The sequence below is a fragment of the Staurois parvus genome, unplaced genomic scaffold, assembly GCF_062004578.1.
Source record: "Staurois parvus isolate SC_StPar_1 unplaced genomic scaffold, SC_StPar_1.0 ptg000087l, whole genome shotgun sequence".
Taxonomy (NCBI): Eukaryota; Metazoa; Chordata; class Amphibia; order Anura; family Ranidae; genus Staurois; species Staurois parvus.
This window is the reverse complement of record NW_028317883.1, coordinates 10,904,235-10,919,783: the sequence shown is the minus strand read 5'-3', so window position 1 is coordinate 10,919,783 and position 15,549 is coordinate 10,904,235. Positions and strand designations below refer to the sequence as shown.

Below are 15,549 nucleotides of genomic sequence, written 5' to 3'. Positions count from 1 at the left end.
CAGTGAAGAGATAACTTTTGGGAAGTTATCAAGAGGTTAATAAGTCTGTGGAGCAGATTCTGGTTTATCTGTCTTTTGCTTTTTCTTTCTGTTGCGTAGAAGTATAAGATAATTTGTTGTGTGGAACAAAATAAGATTTTAAGCTAAAATTGTCTTATCCACTGTCTAAATATGGGTCAAGGAGGTAGTTACCCACCAGGTCCCCCAGAAAAGGGAGAAAATTGTAAGGATTATGTTGCTAGAGTTTGTGGAACGGACTATTATTTAATAAATCCCTGGGTGGATTGTATGGCAGGCTGGACAGAAGCTATGGGGAGTACAGACCCATTCCCAAGAAAGGGGGCAAATGATCCTTTTCATACAGACATGGTTAAGGGATTATGTTTGGGGGACAAACAAGCCTTTCCTTGGTATGAGGGGGACCCACAATGGGACCAAGTTTATATGAGGAAAGGGGGAGAAAACTGGTTAAAATGGTCACCGTATTGGGTTGATAATAGCAAGGGAAAGTTCAATTTGATTTTCTCTTTAAAACAAAAGAGGAAGTTGAAATTGGATACATTAAAAATATGCCAGGAAAAGCATCAATCTGAAAAGACATGCAGACCCAAGATTGGACTGAAAACAGTTCAGACACCAATCCCACCCCCTCCGTATAATATATATCCTTCATTAAGTTGTTTTAAAAATACTGCTGATGATGATTTTTTGATTAGTTTGGGGATGATTACTCCCCAGCCTAATGCCCCTCCAGCCCCTGCTCCTGTCTCTGCAGCTCCAGCCCCTGCTCCTGCCCCTGCCCCTCCAGCCCCTGTCCCTGCGCCACTTCCCGTCCCGGATCTACAACCAAAACAGCCAGGCCCCTCCACTAGACCCAAACAGATTATTAGTATAAAATCACCAGAAGAGGGTAGCCAAGTTCAAGGCATCCTTACGGAGAATAATGACAACGAAGGAGAGTTGGAATACGAAGAACAGGGACAGGTAAATATAATAAAATTACAGAAAAAAGAGGGTCTATGGAGAAGAAGTGACACCAGTCATAGAAAGGGCAGAGATGTGGAGGAATTTAGAATGCAGCTTAGATCCATGGATAAGAAACTAGAGGGAAAAAGAGAAGATGAGGGAGCCGTAGGAGGAAAGGAGTTGGCTATATTGACACTACCTTTTCTCACAGCAGCAGAACTAATTCTAAAAAAACCCATAGAATTAGAAGATATTAATAAGATTGTTAAACATTCTCCCAAGCCTACAGTATCTCCTGGAGGTACACTTGCTTATTTAAAAAAGGCATGTTTAGGAAGAAATTACACACAGGAAGATATGAGATTGATCATTGATGGTATTCTGGGAAATAATCCAGCTTGGGATTGGATAAATGTAAAAAGCATTAGTCACATAGAACCAAGTAATACACAGGCTACTGCCTATAAACTAAATACCACAGAAGGGAGAGAAACTATGTGGGAGGAGCTTGACACAGAACTAAAAAGGGTTTTCAAGAATAAGGCTTCCCTCCCTATTGCTACAGCATGTAAACAGAAGGTAGAAGAAACTGTTTCTCCTTACAACACACCTATCAATCCTGTTAAGAAGCCGGATGGCTCTTACAGGTTTGTACAAGATTTGAGGGCCATAAATAATTTGGTGGTTCCATTAGCCCCAATAGTGCCTGACGTGCCATCACTCCTCACCTCCATTCCGTCCGATGCAGAATATTTTACAGTGATTGATTTAACAAATGCATTTTTTTCGGTTCCTGTGGACCACCAGACAAGGGCGCTATTTGTATTTATATTACAAAAATTGCCAGATGAGCTGGTGTAGAATGCCTAGGGCTATGTAGATTCGTTTGCAGTCTACTCACTTGCCCTCCAGACCACACTGAGGTCCTGGACCCCTCCCAATGGTTCGGTCCTCATTATATATGTGGATGACCTATTGATTTGTAGTTCAAGTCAGGCGGCCAGTCAGGAGGATAGTTGGTCTCTGTTAGAATGGTTGTCAGGGAATGGTCACAAAGCATCTAAAAAGAAATTGCAATGGTGCCAAAAACAGGTTGAATACCTTGGTTTTATTCTAAGTCATGGTGAGAGGAATGTCAGTCACAAAAGAGCTGCGGCTCTCGTGGGTCTGCCCCGCCCACAAACAAAAAAGGACATGCTAACTTTTCTTGGTATGATTGGTTACTGCCGCCAATGGATACCTGATTGTTCATTCTATGATCACACTCTGAGGTCTGCCACACTTTCAGAATCACCTGACATTCTCACATGGTCAAATGAAATGGTTGATGCCTTTGTGTACCTGAAGAATGCTATGGTAACGGCCCCTGGTCTTGGACTACCTGATTATAAGAAAATGTTTCATCTGTATGCTAGGGAAAATTGTACAACCATGGCGGGGGTCCTGGCTCAGGAACATGGAGGCAAGCTCCGCCCTGTAGCTTTTTTTTCCAAAGTAGTGCCAACTCAGGTTCAGGGCATGCCTGCTTGTCTGAGAGCTGTTGCATCGTGTGCAATTCTGGTGGAGATGGCTATTTCTTTCACATTGGGACATGAAACTACCCTACACACCACACAGCAAGTGTCCTTACTACTGAAAAACATACACACTCAACACATGTCAGCACAAAGGTTGAGCGGATATGAAGTGATTCTTCTATCTGATCCCAACTTGATTATTAAATATTCTTCAGTAAATTCAGGCCCTACTCCAATTTTGAATGCCCTACTGGGGCTAAAGGGGGAACAGGATGAAGTGGCACCAGAACACAATTGTATAACCCACATACAGCAAGACACTTCCCCTAGGTCCGACATGACAGCTGTGGCTCTTGATGGGGCCCCAGATGTGTTTGTAGATGGCTCATGTTCTAGGCCAAATGATAATACTTACCATGCAGGATATAGCATTGTGCAACTTCCTGACAAAATACTCGAGGCAAAGCCAATTCCATATCAGTCAGCCCAAGCAGCCGAACTGATTGCCCTTACAAGAGCATGTCAATTATTTGCAGGACAGGATGTCAACATTTACACAGACTCCAAGTACGCCCATGGTGCTGTACATGATTTTGGGGTCATTTGGGAGAGAAGAGGATTCATTGCTGCTGATGGCAAAACCATATCTCACTCTTTCTTGATCTCTGATCTACTCAAAGCCATACAGTTACCAAAAACATTAGCCATTCTACATTGCAGGGCACATACAAATCGCAGAGATCATATTGCCAAAGGAAATGCATTAGCAGATAAGGTAGCAAAGGAAGCCGCATTACAACAGGTGGCCAGTGAGCAGATGCCTTTGCTCACTTCAGGCGCCTCAACTACCCCACATGACCAGATGTATGCAGATTTACAAAAATTTGCTACAAAAGTCGATCTAGCAGACTGGGATGGTTCTGGAGCACAACTAGATCCAGCAAGTGCCCCATTGTTCATTGCACAGTACCACGGTCTAGGACATAGAGGATGGAAAACGACATGTGAAACATTATTGCAGGATTTTTACATTACAGGCTTATCTAGGTTGGTGAAAGAATATGTTTCTAGGTGCATTACATGTATAAGGAACAATCCACAGAACCCAAAGAAATCACAACACCAGCATCTAGTGTACCCAACTACACCTTTCACCCATTTACAAATAGATTTTACCCACATGCCAAAAACAGGACAGAGGCAAGAGTTTTTGTTGGTAATGGTGGATATGTTTAGCAGATGGGTGGAAGCATTTGTCACTAATAAAGAAGATGCACAAACTGTAGTCAGAATTCTTACACAGGAGATAATACCCAGATGGGGATGTCCGCTGCAGATAAATTCTGATAACGGACCAGCCTTTGTGGCCAAGGTATGTCAAGATTTGGTAAAAGTACTTAAGATAGATTGGAAGTTTCATATTCCCTATCATCCTCAAAGTTCGGGTATAGTAGAAAGGATGAACAGGACAATTAAGGATAAGTTGAGGAAGGCCACTGGAGGAACCTATACCCACTGGAAGAACATGTTACCTGCAATTCTAGCAGAGGTAAGAATGACACCTAATAAGACTACAGGGTTATCTCCTTTTGAAATATTAATGGGAAGACCGTTCCCCACTCCTTGGGCTAGACAGCCACTTATGTTAGAAAGAGGGGACCTTGACCTGGTACAACAAGAATATGTGAGAAAATTGATTCAGACTTTAGATCAGATTGAAAGAAATGTTGCTCGCACCTTTCCTTTATCTTTTCAGGAACCAACACACCTTTTCCAAGTGGGAGATGTCGTAGTGGTCCGCCAACTCGCTAAAGACAAGAAGCAAGGCTACCCCTTTGGACCACCTACTACGGTGATAGCGGTTACCAGAACGGCTGTTCTGGTGGAGAATTCCCAGTCTTGGATCCATGCTAGTCGAGTGAAGAAGGTGAACCAAACACCTGAGAAGCACAAGATGGAAAAAGGAGGTGAAGGACAAGTAGAAAATCCTCGAAGAGCGGGTGAAGTCGGTGAGAAAGACCCTGAAGATGACATTCCTTACTGCCCCTCATGGTGCTTTGAAACTCTGGGTCCTATTGGGCACACTGACTCTGCTCTTTTTCCTGCCAGTATGGATCCTAACTAACTGTATTTATCACCCTGAGGACTTGGGTCTAATAAAAGGTATCTGTGGTCAAGGACTAGATTTAAATGAGACCCAGATAACCAAAAGTGAAAGAAAGTCAAAAAGAAGTTTTGAAGAGAACAATCCTTTTTCAGGAAAAATGTTGATGATGCAGTTTAAATATGCTTATGCTCAAAAGTCAGGTTATGATAAATGTTGGATATGTAGTAAGTTACATCCTAGCACATATGAAATTCCTCTTCTAGCCGCTCCAGTCAAAATATTTTTGTTAATAAAAGGGAATGTAAGTATTGGTTTGACCAATATTACTTCTAATGCCACCATATCTTTTCCAACTCTGGGAGTCACTCAACTCCCCGATTGGTGTTTTAGACTGGGGAATACTTCCCACAAGGGAAGGGGAATGTGCTCTCAGTCCATATTAAATATATCTGATCCTGGAAGAAGGGATGGAACTTCTTCTGTGAAACTCTGGCAAGTAAATGGTAAAACCCTGAATGAAAGTTTAGAAGGGATACAAGATAATGTGGGGAAAACTATGTTTGGAAAACTTCTTTTTTATTTTACACTTGTTGTCACCCCTGAATTTCGCTCTGCAATACAAAAATTGCCGATCTCCTTGGGAAACAATACCTATATCTGTTGTGGTAAGATCTGTTACCCTTGGATACCGAGTAAGGTCCAGGGCTGGTGCTATGTAGCCCAATTAGTGCCAATTATGGCAGCTATAGACCAAAAGGAACACCAGGTAAAAGCCAGTACATACCCAAAACACCAACTAACTCTGAGACAGAGAAGAGAAACCAAACAAGAAAAGGTAGATCTATTCTCTACAGGTGATAAGGTGTGGTCATGGTTCCCTACTTACACAGGATGGGGAATAACACTTATGAACAAAATAAATAATTACACAAACATTATTGATGATATACTGGAGAGGAACTCTAAGGACATAGGGTTGCTAAATACTGAGACCAGAGCTATTAGAAAACAGCTGGAGATGCAAGAATTAGCTATTGAAAGCATGAGTGCTGCTCTGACAGGTCTGTGTGAGATGACAGAGGATTATGAATGTTTTACTTGGATATATAATACCACAATGACTGTTCCAGATTATTATGAAATAATAAAGCAACACAGGGAACAGGTAGATGGTTTGATGGAAGAAGCTAGAGCTATAGGAAAAGATGGATGGACTCCTTTTGATTGGTTAGGATCAGGATTTGGTTCCATCTTTTCATGGATGAAAGGTATCGCTGTAAGCATAGTCATGATATTGTTTTTTGTTTTATCTTTATATCTATGTTTTAAATGCTTATTATATTGCATTGCTAGAGCTACCAAGCCGCAAAATACATATCTGTTATCTGGCTATGTACAAAAAGATGAATGAAGTAAAGAATTGAGATCATGTTCATGATCTCAGAGGGGATTGAAAGGATCTAGATAACTTCCATTTTGTATTATGTATGCCATTTTAAGTATTAAGTTAGCTTTTTGCAGATATATTAGAAGTTTAATGAAACTGTTTTTGGTTGTTCAAGGATGTATCAACAGAAGCTAACATGACCCTGACAATGTCTTTATCTGGCTGTTTTCCAGAAAGTTAGCCAAAACAATTTGTACCAAGAAATGTATATGTTATGTTTCACGTAGTTAGCTCATGATGGAAAGTTACAAGTTACAGTTTTGAAACTCGCTCCCCCCTCCCTTATTATTATCTGTAGTCTATATAATCTTATTAATGTCTAATAAACTTTGAACATCTCTGAACATAAGCTGCCGTTATTCCCATGTTCAAGGGGTGTTCCCAGAATTCTGCTGATAAACCAGGAATCTCTCCACAGACCGGGGGTCTCTGAGGGGAAAAGAAAATCATTCCTTTCATGTAAGTTAAAATAGCTATAGATAATAAGAAAAGAGCTTTTATTACATAAAAAAAATGAAGAAAAACTATCATTTTTAAACATTACAAAGAATATCACAGAATATGCAAAAAGGAAATAAAGGCCGCAAAAACTGAAAATGAATGACAGATTGCAGAAGGTAGCAGGACAAACCCCCAAAAATTCTTCAAATATATTAACCTCTTGCCGACCGCGCATAGCCGAATGACGGCTTCACCGCGGCCGGCCAGTTCTGAGTGGACGTCATATGACGTCCTCCCAGAACGCGCTCTCCTGCGCGCCCCAGGGGGCGCGCACCCGGCGATCTCCGTGATCGCTGTGTCCTACGGACACAGCTGATCACGTGATGTGGTGAAAGGCCGATCCCACCGGCCTTTTACCACGTGATCAGCGGTGTCCAATGACACGCTGATCACAGGGAAATGCAAGTGCCGGTTCTCGGCTGCACTTTCCTCACGCTGTCAGATCGTGAGGAAAGTACTGCCGAGAACCGGCAGTTGTCAGAGCGGGGATCGGCACCGATCATCAGGGCACTGATGATCAGTGCCCTGATGATCGGTGCCCAGCAGGGACACCCGCAAGTTCCGCCCAGCAGTGCGCCCACTAGCCTCGCCCACCCGTTCCCAGCAGTGCCCCCACCTGTGCCCAGCAGTGCCCCCACCTGTGCCCAGCAGTGCACCCACCTGTGCCACTCTGCAGTGCCACCTACCTGTGCCCAGAAGTGCCACCTACATGTGCCCAGCAGTGCCACCCACCTGTGCCCACCAGTGCCACCCACCTGTGCCCACCAGTGCCACCCACCTGTGCCCACCCACCAGTGCTGCCCACCAGTGCCACCCACCAGTGCAGCCCAGCAGTGCTGCCAGTCAGTGCCACCAGTCAGTGCCCAGGGGTTGTGCCAGTCAGTGCCGCCAGTCAGTGCCCAGAAGTGATGCCAGTCAGTGCCGTCTATCAGTACCCATCATCAGTGTCACCTATCAGTGCCGCCTATCAGTGCTGCATATCAGTGCCGCCTATCCGTGACCCTTAATTAGTGCTGTCTATCAGTGCCGCCTATCCGTGCCACCTCATTAGTACTGCCTATCAGTGCCCTTTAGTGCTGCCTATCAGTGCCCATCAGTGCCGCCTCATCAATGCAAATCAGTGAAGGAGAAAAAATACCTGTTTGAAAAATTTTATAAAAGAAACAAAAAAACTTTTTTTTTTTTTTTCAAATTTTTTGCACTTTTTTTAATTTATAGCGCAAAAAGTAAAGCGCCCAGTGGCGATTAAATACCACCAAAAGAAAGCTCTATTTGTGAGAAAAAAATGATCAAAATTTCATATGGGTACAATGTTGCATGACCGCGCAATTGTCAATCAAAGTGCGGCAGCGCTGAAAGCTGAAAATTGGCCTGGTAAGGAAGGGGGTATAAGTGCCTGGTAGGCAAGTGGTTAATAGTAAAAAGGTCCTGTCCGAGTATGTAGGTACTTTACAAAATAATCTAGAGTGGGTGACTGCCTTCTTCAGCTCTGTGTATACAAAGGAGCATTGGGGAGCTCTTGTCTATAATGGGCATGGTATTGACACAGCTCCAGATGATCCACATCGGCTCACAACTGATATGATCCAGAAATATTAAACAGAATAAAAGGTGAATAAAGCACCTGGACTGGATGGCATACACCCACGAGTCCTTAACCTCCTTGGAGGTCTGATTATTTCCGATTTTTTGTGCTGAAAGCGGTACCATTTTTTTGCATGGAAATATGTAGTTTTTTATTGTAGGCTGTAATTTTAAGGAATAACTCACTGAAATCTGTCCGAACAAGAGTCTAGTAAACATCCCGGGTGTGTTAAAATTTGAAACACGAAATCATAAAATTATAATTTAATAAATAATCATAAAAAATAATAATATAATAATAATAAATTTAATTCAATAATATAATCAAAAACACTGAAATTTGAAATACAGAGGCAAATTTGCACATCGCTGAGCAAAGTCGCAAAATCGTTTTCAGTGTCTGATGACAAATTTCCCCACAAATCATTATCACTCAATTCTGCAAGTGGTTCTGATTTACCATCGCTGTTCTCTAGCTGGTCTAAACCCGCTTTTGATGTAAAGGGATGCTTTTTGGATGCCATGGACTTTTCTAAGTTTCCAGGCAGAAAGAACAGTCAAAATGCAGACAGGGGACAGGACAAAGCAGTAGGGACAAAATGTATGTGAAATGCATTGAAACAGCAATGTTTTACTATGTAATAGTCATTTTAAAAAAAATGACATTTTTTAAACATTTCAAATTTGCCACCGTATGTCCCAACGTCACAGGGACCGGAACACGGAAGCCGGATGCCGGCATCGGCCGGAGGAGATGACCGGGGACGCTGCAGGGGACACATCGTGGGAGCGAAGGACAAGGTAAGTGCTGCAGGGACTCCCTGAGCAACGCCGCATGGTAAGCCCGAGTGTAGCTCGGGGTTACTGCTTTTGCTACTGACATTTTACCCCGAGCTACACTCGGGAATACCGCTAAGGAGGTTAAAGAATTGAGCTCTGTCATTTCAAAGCCATTGTTTCTAAGTTTTAGGGACTCTTTAATGACTGGTATAGTACCACTGGATTGGCATAAGGCCAATGTGGTGCCTATATTTAAAAAGGAGTCAAAATCTTTACCAAGTAATTAAAGACCTGTTAGTTTAACTTCTATAGTTGGGAAGATACTGGAGAGTTTATTTAAAGACCACATAGATGAGTTCTTGCTGGAAACAAATATTTCAAGCAACAGACAGCATGGATTCATGAAAGACAGAAGTTGTAAAACAAATCTGATTTCTTTTTATGAGGAGGTGAGCAAAACCTTGGACAGAGGGGAGGCGGTGGACGTGGTATACCGTATTTTCCGGCGTATAAGACGACTGGGCGTATAAGACGACCCCCTACTTTTCCTGCTAAAATGTAGTGTTTGGGCTATACTCGCCGTATAAGACTAGCCCTCTTCCAATGCACACCAGTGGGAGGAATAGTGCCCCATCATCGGTGTCAGTGGAAGGAATAGTGCCCCATCATCGGTGTCAGTGGAAGGAATAGTGCCCCATCATTGGTGTCAGTGGGAGGAATAGCGCCCCATCATTGGTATCAGTGGGAGGACTAGTGCCCCATCATTGGTATCAGTGGGAGGAGGAATAGTGCCCCATCATTGGTATCAGTGGGAGGAATAGTGCCCCAACATTGGTATTAGTGGAAGGAATAGTGCCCCAACATTGGTGTCAGTTGGGAGGAATAGTGCCCCATCATTGGTATCAGTGGGTGGAATAGTGCCCCATCATTGGTGTCAGTGGGGGGAATAGTGCCCCATCATTGGTGTCAGTGGGGGGAATAGTGCCCCATCATTGGTATTAGTGGAAGGAATAGTGCCCCATCATTGGTAATAGTGGGAAGAATAGTGCACCATCATTGGTGTCAGAGCAATGAATCATGCCACATCATTGGTGTCAGTGGGAGGAATAGCACCAACATTGGTGTCAGTGGGAGGAATAGCACCCCATCATTGGTATCAGTGAGAGGAATCGTGCCCCATCATTGGTATCAGTGGCAGGAATAGTGCCCTATCATTAGTATCAGTGGGAGGAATAGTGCCCCATCATTGGTGTCAGTGGGGGGAATCGTGCCCCATCATTAGTATCAGTGGGAGGAATAGTGCCCCATCTTTGGTGTCAGTGGGGGGAATCGTGCCCCATCATTGGTATCAGTGGGAGGAATAGTGTCCCATCATTAGTGTCAGTGGGAGGAATAGTGCCCCATCATTAGTATCAGTGGGAGGAATAGTGCCCCATCATTGGTGTCAGTGGGGGGAATTGTGCCCCATCATTAGTATCAGTGGGAGGAATAGTGCCCCATCTTTGGTTTCAGTGGGGGGAATCGTGCCCCATCATTGGTATCAGTGGGAGGAATAGTGTCCCATCATTAGTGTCAGTGGGAGGAATAGTGCCCCATCATTAGTATCAGTGGGAGGAATAGTGCCCCATCTTTGGTGTCAGTGGGGGGAATCGTGCCCCATCATTGGTATCAGTGGCACGAATAGTGCCCCATCATTAGTATCAGTGGCGGGAATAGTGCCCCATCATTGGTGTCAGTGGGAGGAATAGTGTCCCAACATTGGTGTCAGTGGGAGGAATAGTGTCCCAACATTGGTGTCAGTGGGAGGAATGGTGCCCCATCATTGGTGTCAGTGGGGGGGGGAATAGTGCGCCATCGTTGGTGTCAGTGGGGGGGGAGGAATAGTGCCCCATCGTTGGTGTCAGTGGGGGGGGAGGAATAGTGCCCCATCGTTGGTGTCAGTGGGGGGGAGGAATAGTGCCCCATCATTGGTATGAGTGGGAGGAATAGTGCCCCATCATTGGTGTCAGTAGGAGGAATAGTGCCCCATCATTGGTGTCAGTGGGAGGAATAGTGCTCCATCATTGGTATCAGTGACACCAATGATGGGGCACTATTCCTCCCACTGACACTAATTACACTTGCTGACTCCTGTTCTCGTATGGTGCTGCTGCAGCCAGCATATGTGGTTGCAGCAGCACCTCTACAATCACCGGTGAGGAGGTGGAGCCGAGCAGCCGCGCGAACATCCAGTGGCTGAACTGAAGGAGCAGCCGCGCTTCCTGGACCGGATCATCGTGGGACCAGAGCCAGGTAAGAAACAGCAGCCCCTGCTCACCCCTGTACTTAGTGTCCCTTCCGTTGGAAGGGGGGGGCCGCAGCGGCACCGCGCCGCCCCCCTAAAAAGTGTCAGAATGCCGTATACCGGCGTATAAGACGACCCCCGACTTTTGAGAAGATTTTGAAGGGGTAAAAAGTCGTCTTATACGCCGGAAAATATGGTACTTGAATTTTGCAAAAGTGTTTGACACAGTTCTCCACACATGGCTAATGTGTAAGGTAAAGTCTACAGGTTTGGAAAAATCTGTATGTAGATGGATAGAAAACTGGCTAAAAGATCGTATTCAGAGAGTAGTGGTTAATGATTCATACTGTGAATGGTCTAGGGTTGTTAGTTGTGTACCCCAGGGTTCAGTGTTGGGACCTTTACTTTTTAATATATTTATAAACGATATAGGGTTTGAGATTAATAATCCCATTTCAGTCTTTGCAGATGACACCAAGCTGTGCAGTGGAATAACGTCCTTACAGGATGTCTTCAACTTACAACCTCAATGCACTGTTTAAATGGACAACTATGTAGCAAATGAGGTTACATACTAGGGGGAGTACACCTGGGGGAATCAATGGTGGAGAAGGATCTGGGAGTTCTGGTAGATCACAAGCTTAATAATGGCATGCAATGCCAAGCTGCGGTTTCTAAAGCGAGCAAAATCCTCTCTTGTTTTAAAAGAGGTATAGACTCCAGAGAGAGAGATATCATTTTACCCCTGTACAAATCATTAGTAAGACCTCACCTGGAATATTCAGTTCAATTTTGGGCACCAATTCACAAAAAAAACATTGGGGAACTGGAGAAAGTACAGAGAAGGGCAACTAAACTGATACAAGGCATGGAGAAGCTCAGCTATGAGGAAAGATTAGAGGAACTGAATTTATTCTCTCTTGAGAAGTGGAGATTAAGGGGGGATATGATCAACATGTATAAATACATTAGTGGTTCATATAGTGAACTCGGTGTAGAGTTATTCACCCTGAGGTCAACACAGGAGGAGAAGGGGGCACACTTTACATCTGGAGAAAAATAAATTTAATCTCCAAATACGGAAAGGTTTCTTCACAGTAAGCTATGAAAATGTGAAATAGACTCCCTCAAGAGTTGGTTTTGCCCAGCTCAGTAGATTGCATTAAAAAGGCCTGGATTCTTTCTTGGATACACAGAATATAACTGGATACTAATATTTATAGGTAAAGTTGATCCAGGGAATATCTAATTGCCTTTTTGGGGGATCAGGAAGGAATTTTTTCTCCTGCAGGAGCAAATTGCATCGTGCTTTGCTGGGTTTTTTTGCCTTCTTCTGGATCAACTGTGGGTGTAGGATTATAACTTTTTTTTTTTATGGTTGAACTGGATGGACTTTTGTCTTTTTTCAGCCAGACTAACTATGTAACTATGTAATACAATTAACCTTGTGAGCTGCTATGAACAAGTATTGTGCTCATGTGAATCGCTCGCACTAATCACACTCCCATATCATGTGTGTTAAATCACTCCAGTATACTTCTAATTAAGTGCCATGCTTCACATCAAACATAAAATAAAATTCATACATACAAGTGCAATGATAATTATATAAGCATTAATCTCAATACTCATATATAAAACACTCTTGTGGTATCAAAACCCAGCCACTGATATAGTTAAACGTTCAGTCCAAACATTGGTCTCAATATTAGCATAGTGCATTCCTATTATTAATGTTTCCAATATGATTCCTCCAATCTCTTCATCACCACTTGTGCCCAGGGCTGTAGAAATTTTTTTCTTTGGGGGGGGGGGGGGGGGGTTTACTGCCCCCCGCCATCTTCTCTTCCTTGAAGAAAGGAAGGAAGGGAGGGGTGGGAGGAAGGAAGGAAGGGGTAGGTGGAAGGAAGGAAGAGGTGGATGGAAGGAAGGGATGGGTGAAAGGAAGGAAGGGAGGGAAGGGTGAAAGGAAGGAAGGGAAGGAAGGGTGAAAGGAAGGAAGGGAAGGAAGGGTGAAAGGAAGGAAGGGAAGGAAGGGAAGGAAGGAAGGGAGGGAGGAAGGGAGGGAGGGAGGGAGGGAGGGAGGGAGGGAGGGAGGGAGGGAGGGAGGGAAGGAAGGAAGGAAGGAAGGAAGAGAGGGAGGGGAGTAAGGAAGGAAGGGAGGGTTGGAGGTAGGAAGGAACGAAGGAGTGGAAGGAATGGAGGGGTGGGTGGGTGGAAGAAAGGAAGGGAGGGGTGGAAGGAAGGGAGGGGTGGAAGGAAGGGAGGGGTGGGTGGGTGGAAAAAAGGAAGGGAGGGGTGGGTGGGTGGAAGAAAGGAAGGGAGGGGTGGGTGGAAGGAAGGGAGAGGAGGAAGGAAGGGAGAGGAGGGTAGAAGGAAGGAAGGGAGAGGAGGGAGGAAGGAAGGGAGAGGAGGGGTGGGTGGAAGGAAGGAAGTGGTGGAAGGAAGGGAGGGGTGGGTGGAAGAAATGAAGGTGGAAGGAACTGAGATTGGACTTCCATCACTCAGAAGCATCAGTGCTGTCTGCTGCTGTATTCAGTTTCCTGCCCACACATCCTCTGAAGCTGCACGGACTGGACGGGCACAGGGGGAGGCAGAGCTGATCCAGCCTCTCTCCTCTCTTCTCCTATTAGTGTGGAGGATAGAGGGAGGGGCTGGGCACTGAGAAGACCACAGCGGGGGGGGGGGGGGGATGGAAAATCGCTGTCTGTCACTGCCCCCACCACCGCCCCTCCCACACACACACCTCTATACCCAGTGCTGCTCGCCTCCACCTTATTTCCACTGGTATATATACACAGTGAGAGCCCTCCACCACATGTGCTCTCACCTAGAGTATATGATCAAACCAGCAGGTGAGGTCATAAAGCACTTGTGCCCCTTTAATTAGAACTCATATGTGCTTTCCCAGCCGGATCAGATGACTCCTCAGTTCTCTGCCTCTCCACTTTCTATTAGTCCTCCTCAGCCATACATGCATACAGAGAGATCATCAAACACAGGGTTTTATCCTTAAAACAATTTGTCTCAAAAACAGTTTCCAAATTTACACTCACATTTAATAAGTGATTCAGCACACAACACTATAGCACGCCAGTATTTAGCAATAGATATGCATTGATCAATCCCGAATATGCTTCATATATCTCCAACATATAGTTGTCATACCACTGTAAGACTTCCGAGTGTTGTGGCATCACATTATATATTTATTGTATATATATATATATATATATATATATATATATATATATATATATATACATACACACACACACTGTATTATACACATGCATGTACACACATATTATATATGTACACATATATTACTAGTTATACATAAAAGAGAGCTTTAAAAGATTGACATGGGTCACCACCAGGACAAAGAGAGACAGAAATTGAAACCTGTCAGAAGTTCAAATCCTTTCCTACTCTTTTCAACATAAAAAAAAAAAATACCTTTTGGCTTTGGATACACTTTAATACAGTGGCTAAATGGTTAGCACTTCCACCTGGCAGTCATTGGTTCGAATCCCAGCCACGGCACCACATGCCTGGAGTTTGCATGTTCTCCCTGTGCCTGCGAGGGTTTCCTCCGGGTGCTCCGGTTTCCTCCTACACTCCAAAGACATGCTGGTAGGTGAATTGGATCCTGTCTAAATTGGCCCTAGTATGTGTATGTAGGAATGTAAGTTAGGGACTTTAGATTGTACGCCCCTTGAGGGTTAGGGACTGATGTGAATGTACAATATATATGTAAAGCGCTGCGCAAATTGACGGCAATATAGAAGTACCTGAAATAAATAAATAAAATATCAGATTACTGTTTCCAATGTACACACTGTTTCCATTATAACTAGTCAGGTCAAAAGAACAGATTAGTGTGGATTGCAGCAGAGGTTGTAATAGGTACCATTTATCCGTGTGTTGTCAACGTTAATCAGAAAACATTGTACCTGCCAGGCTGTGAAAACCATCTACTTTTAATCACTTCTTTAACCATCTATCAGGACAAAACCTAGGCATTAAAACCTTGTCAAATCATTGTTTCGGGAACTATAACAGGAAGCAGTGATGAGGAACATTGTATAAAATGTCTAACTTCAGACACAATACTTACTTTCTGTAGATAACGAGCCCTTTGTTCTATGTCTTGTTCTCTCTGTGCTTCTAATAAGAAATACTCAGTCTCTGAAACACAATAGGATTGAGAAAAGAGAACTTAAATAAAGCTTTGAGCAACATAGAGCTCAAAATGACGGGGAACAAATGAAAAAAATATTTACAATGTGAAAGGGGACCTACCAGTAAAATTTATAGTTCATATGAATCAACAGGACACAAGTCAGCATTACCAAATCAC

The 15,549-nt window shown here is 43.9% G+C and overlaps 1 protein-coding gene across 1 annotated transcript in view; it reads right to left on the bottom strand.

The window, feature by feature from the left end:
* The window catches only part of HOATZ (HOATZ cilia and flagella associated protein), a 144,677-nt gene that overhangs the window by 91,683 nt on the left and 37,445 nt on the right, over positions 1 to 15,549 (bottom strand). The window contains exon 3 of the mRNA XM_089670236.1: positions 15,307 to 15,377. Within this exon, the coding sequence (XP_089526362.1) occupies positions 15,307 to 15,377 (71 nt within the window). The remainder of the gene's footprint in view (positions 1 to 15,306; positions 15,378 to 15,549) is intronic.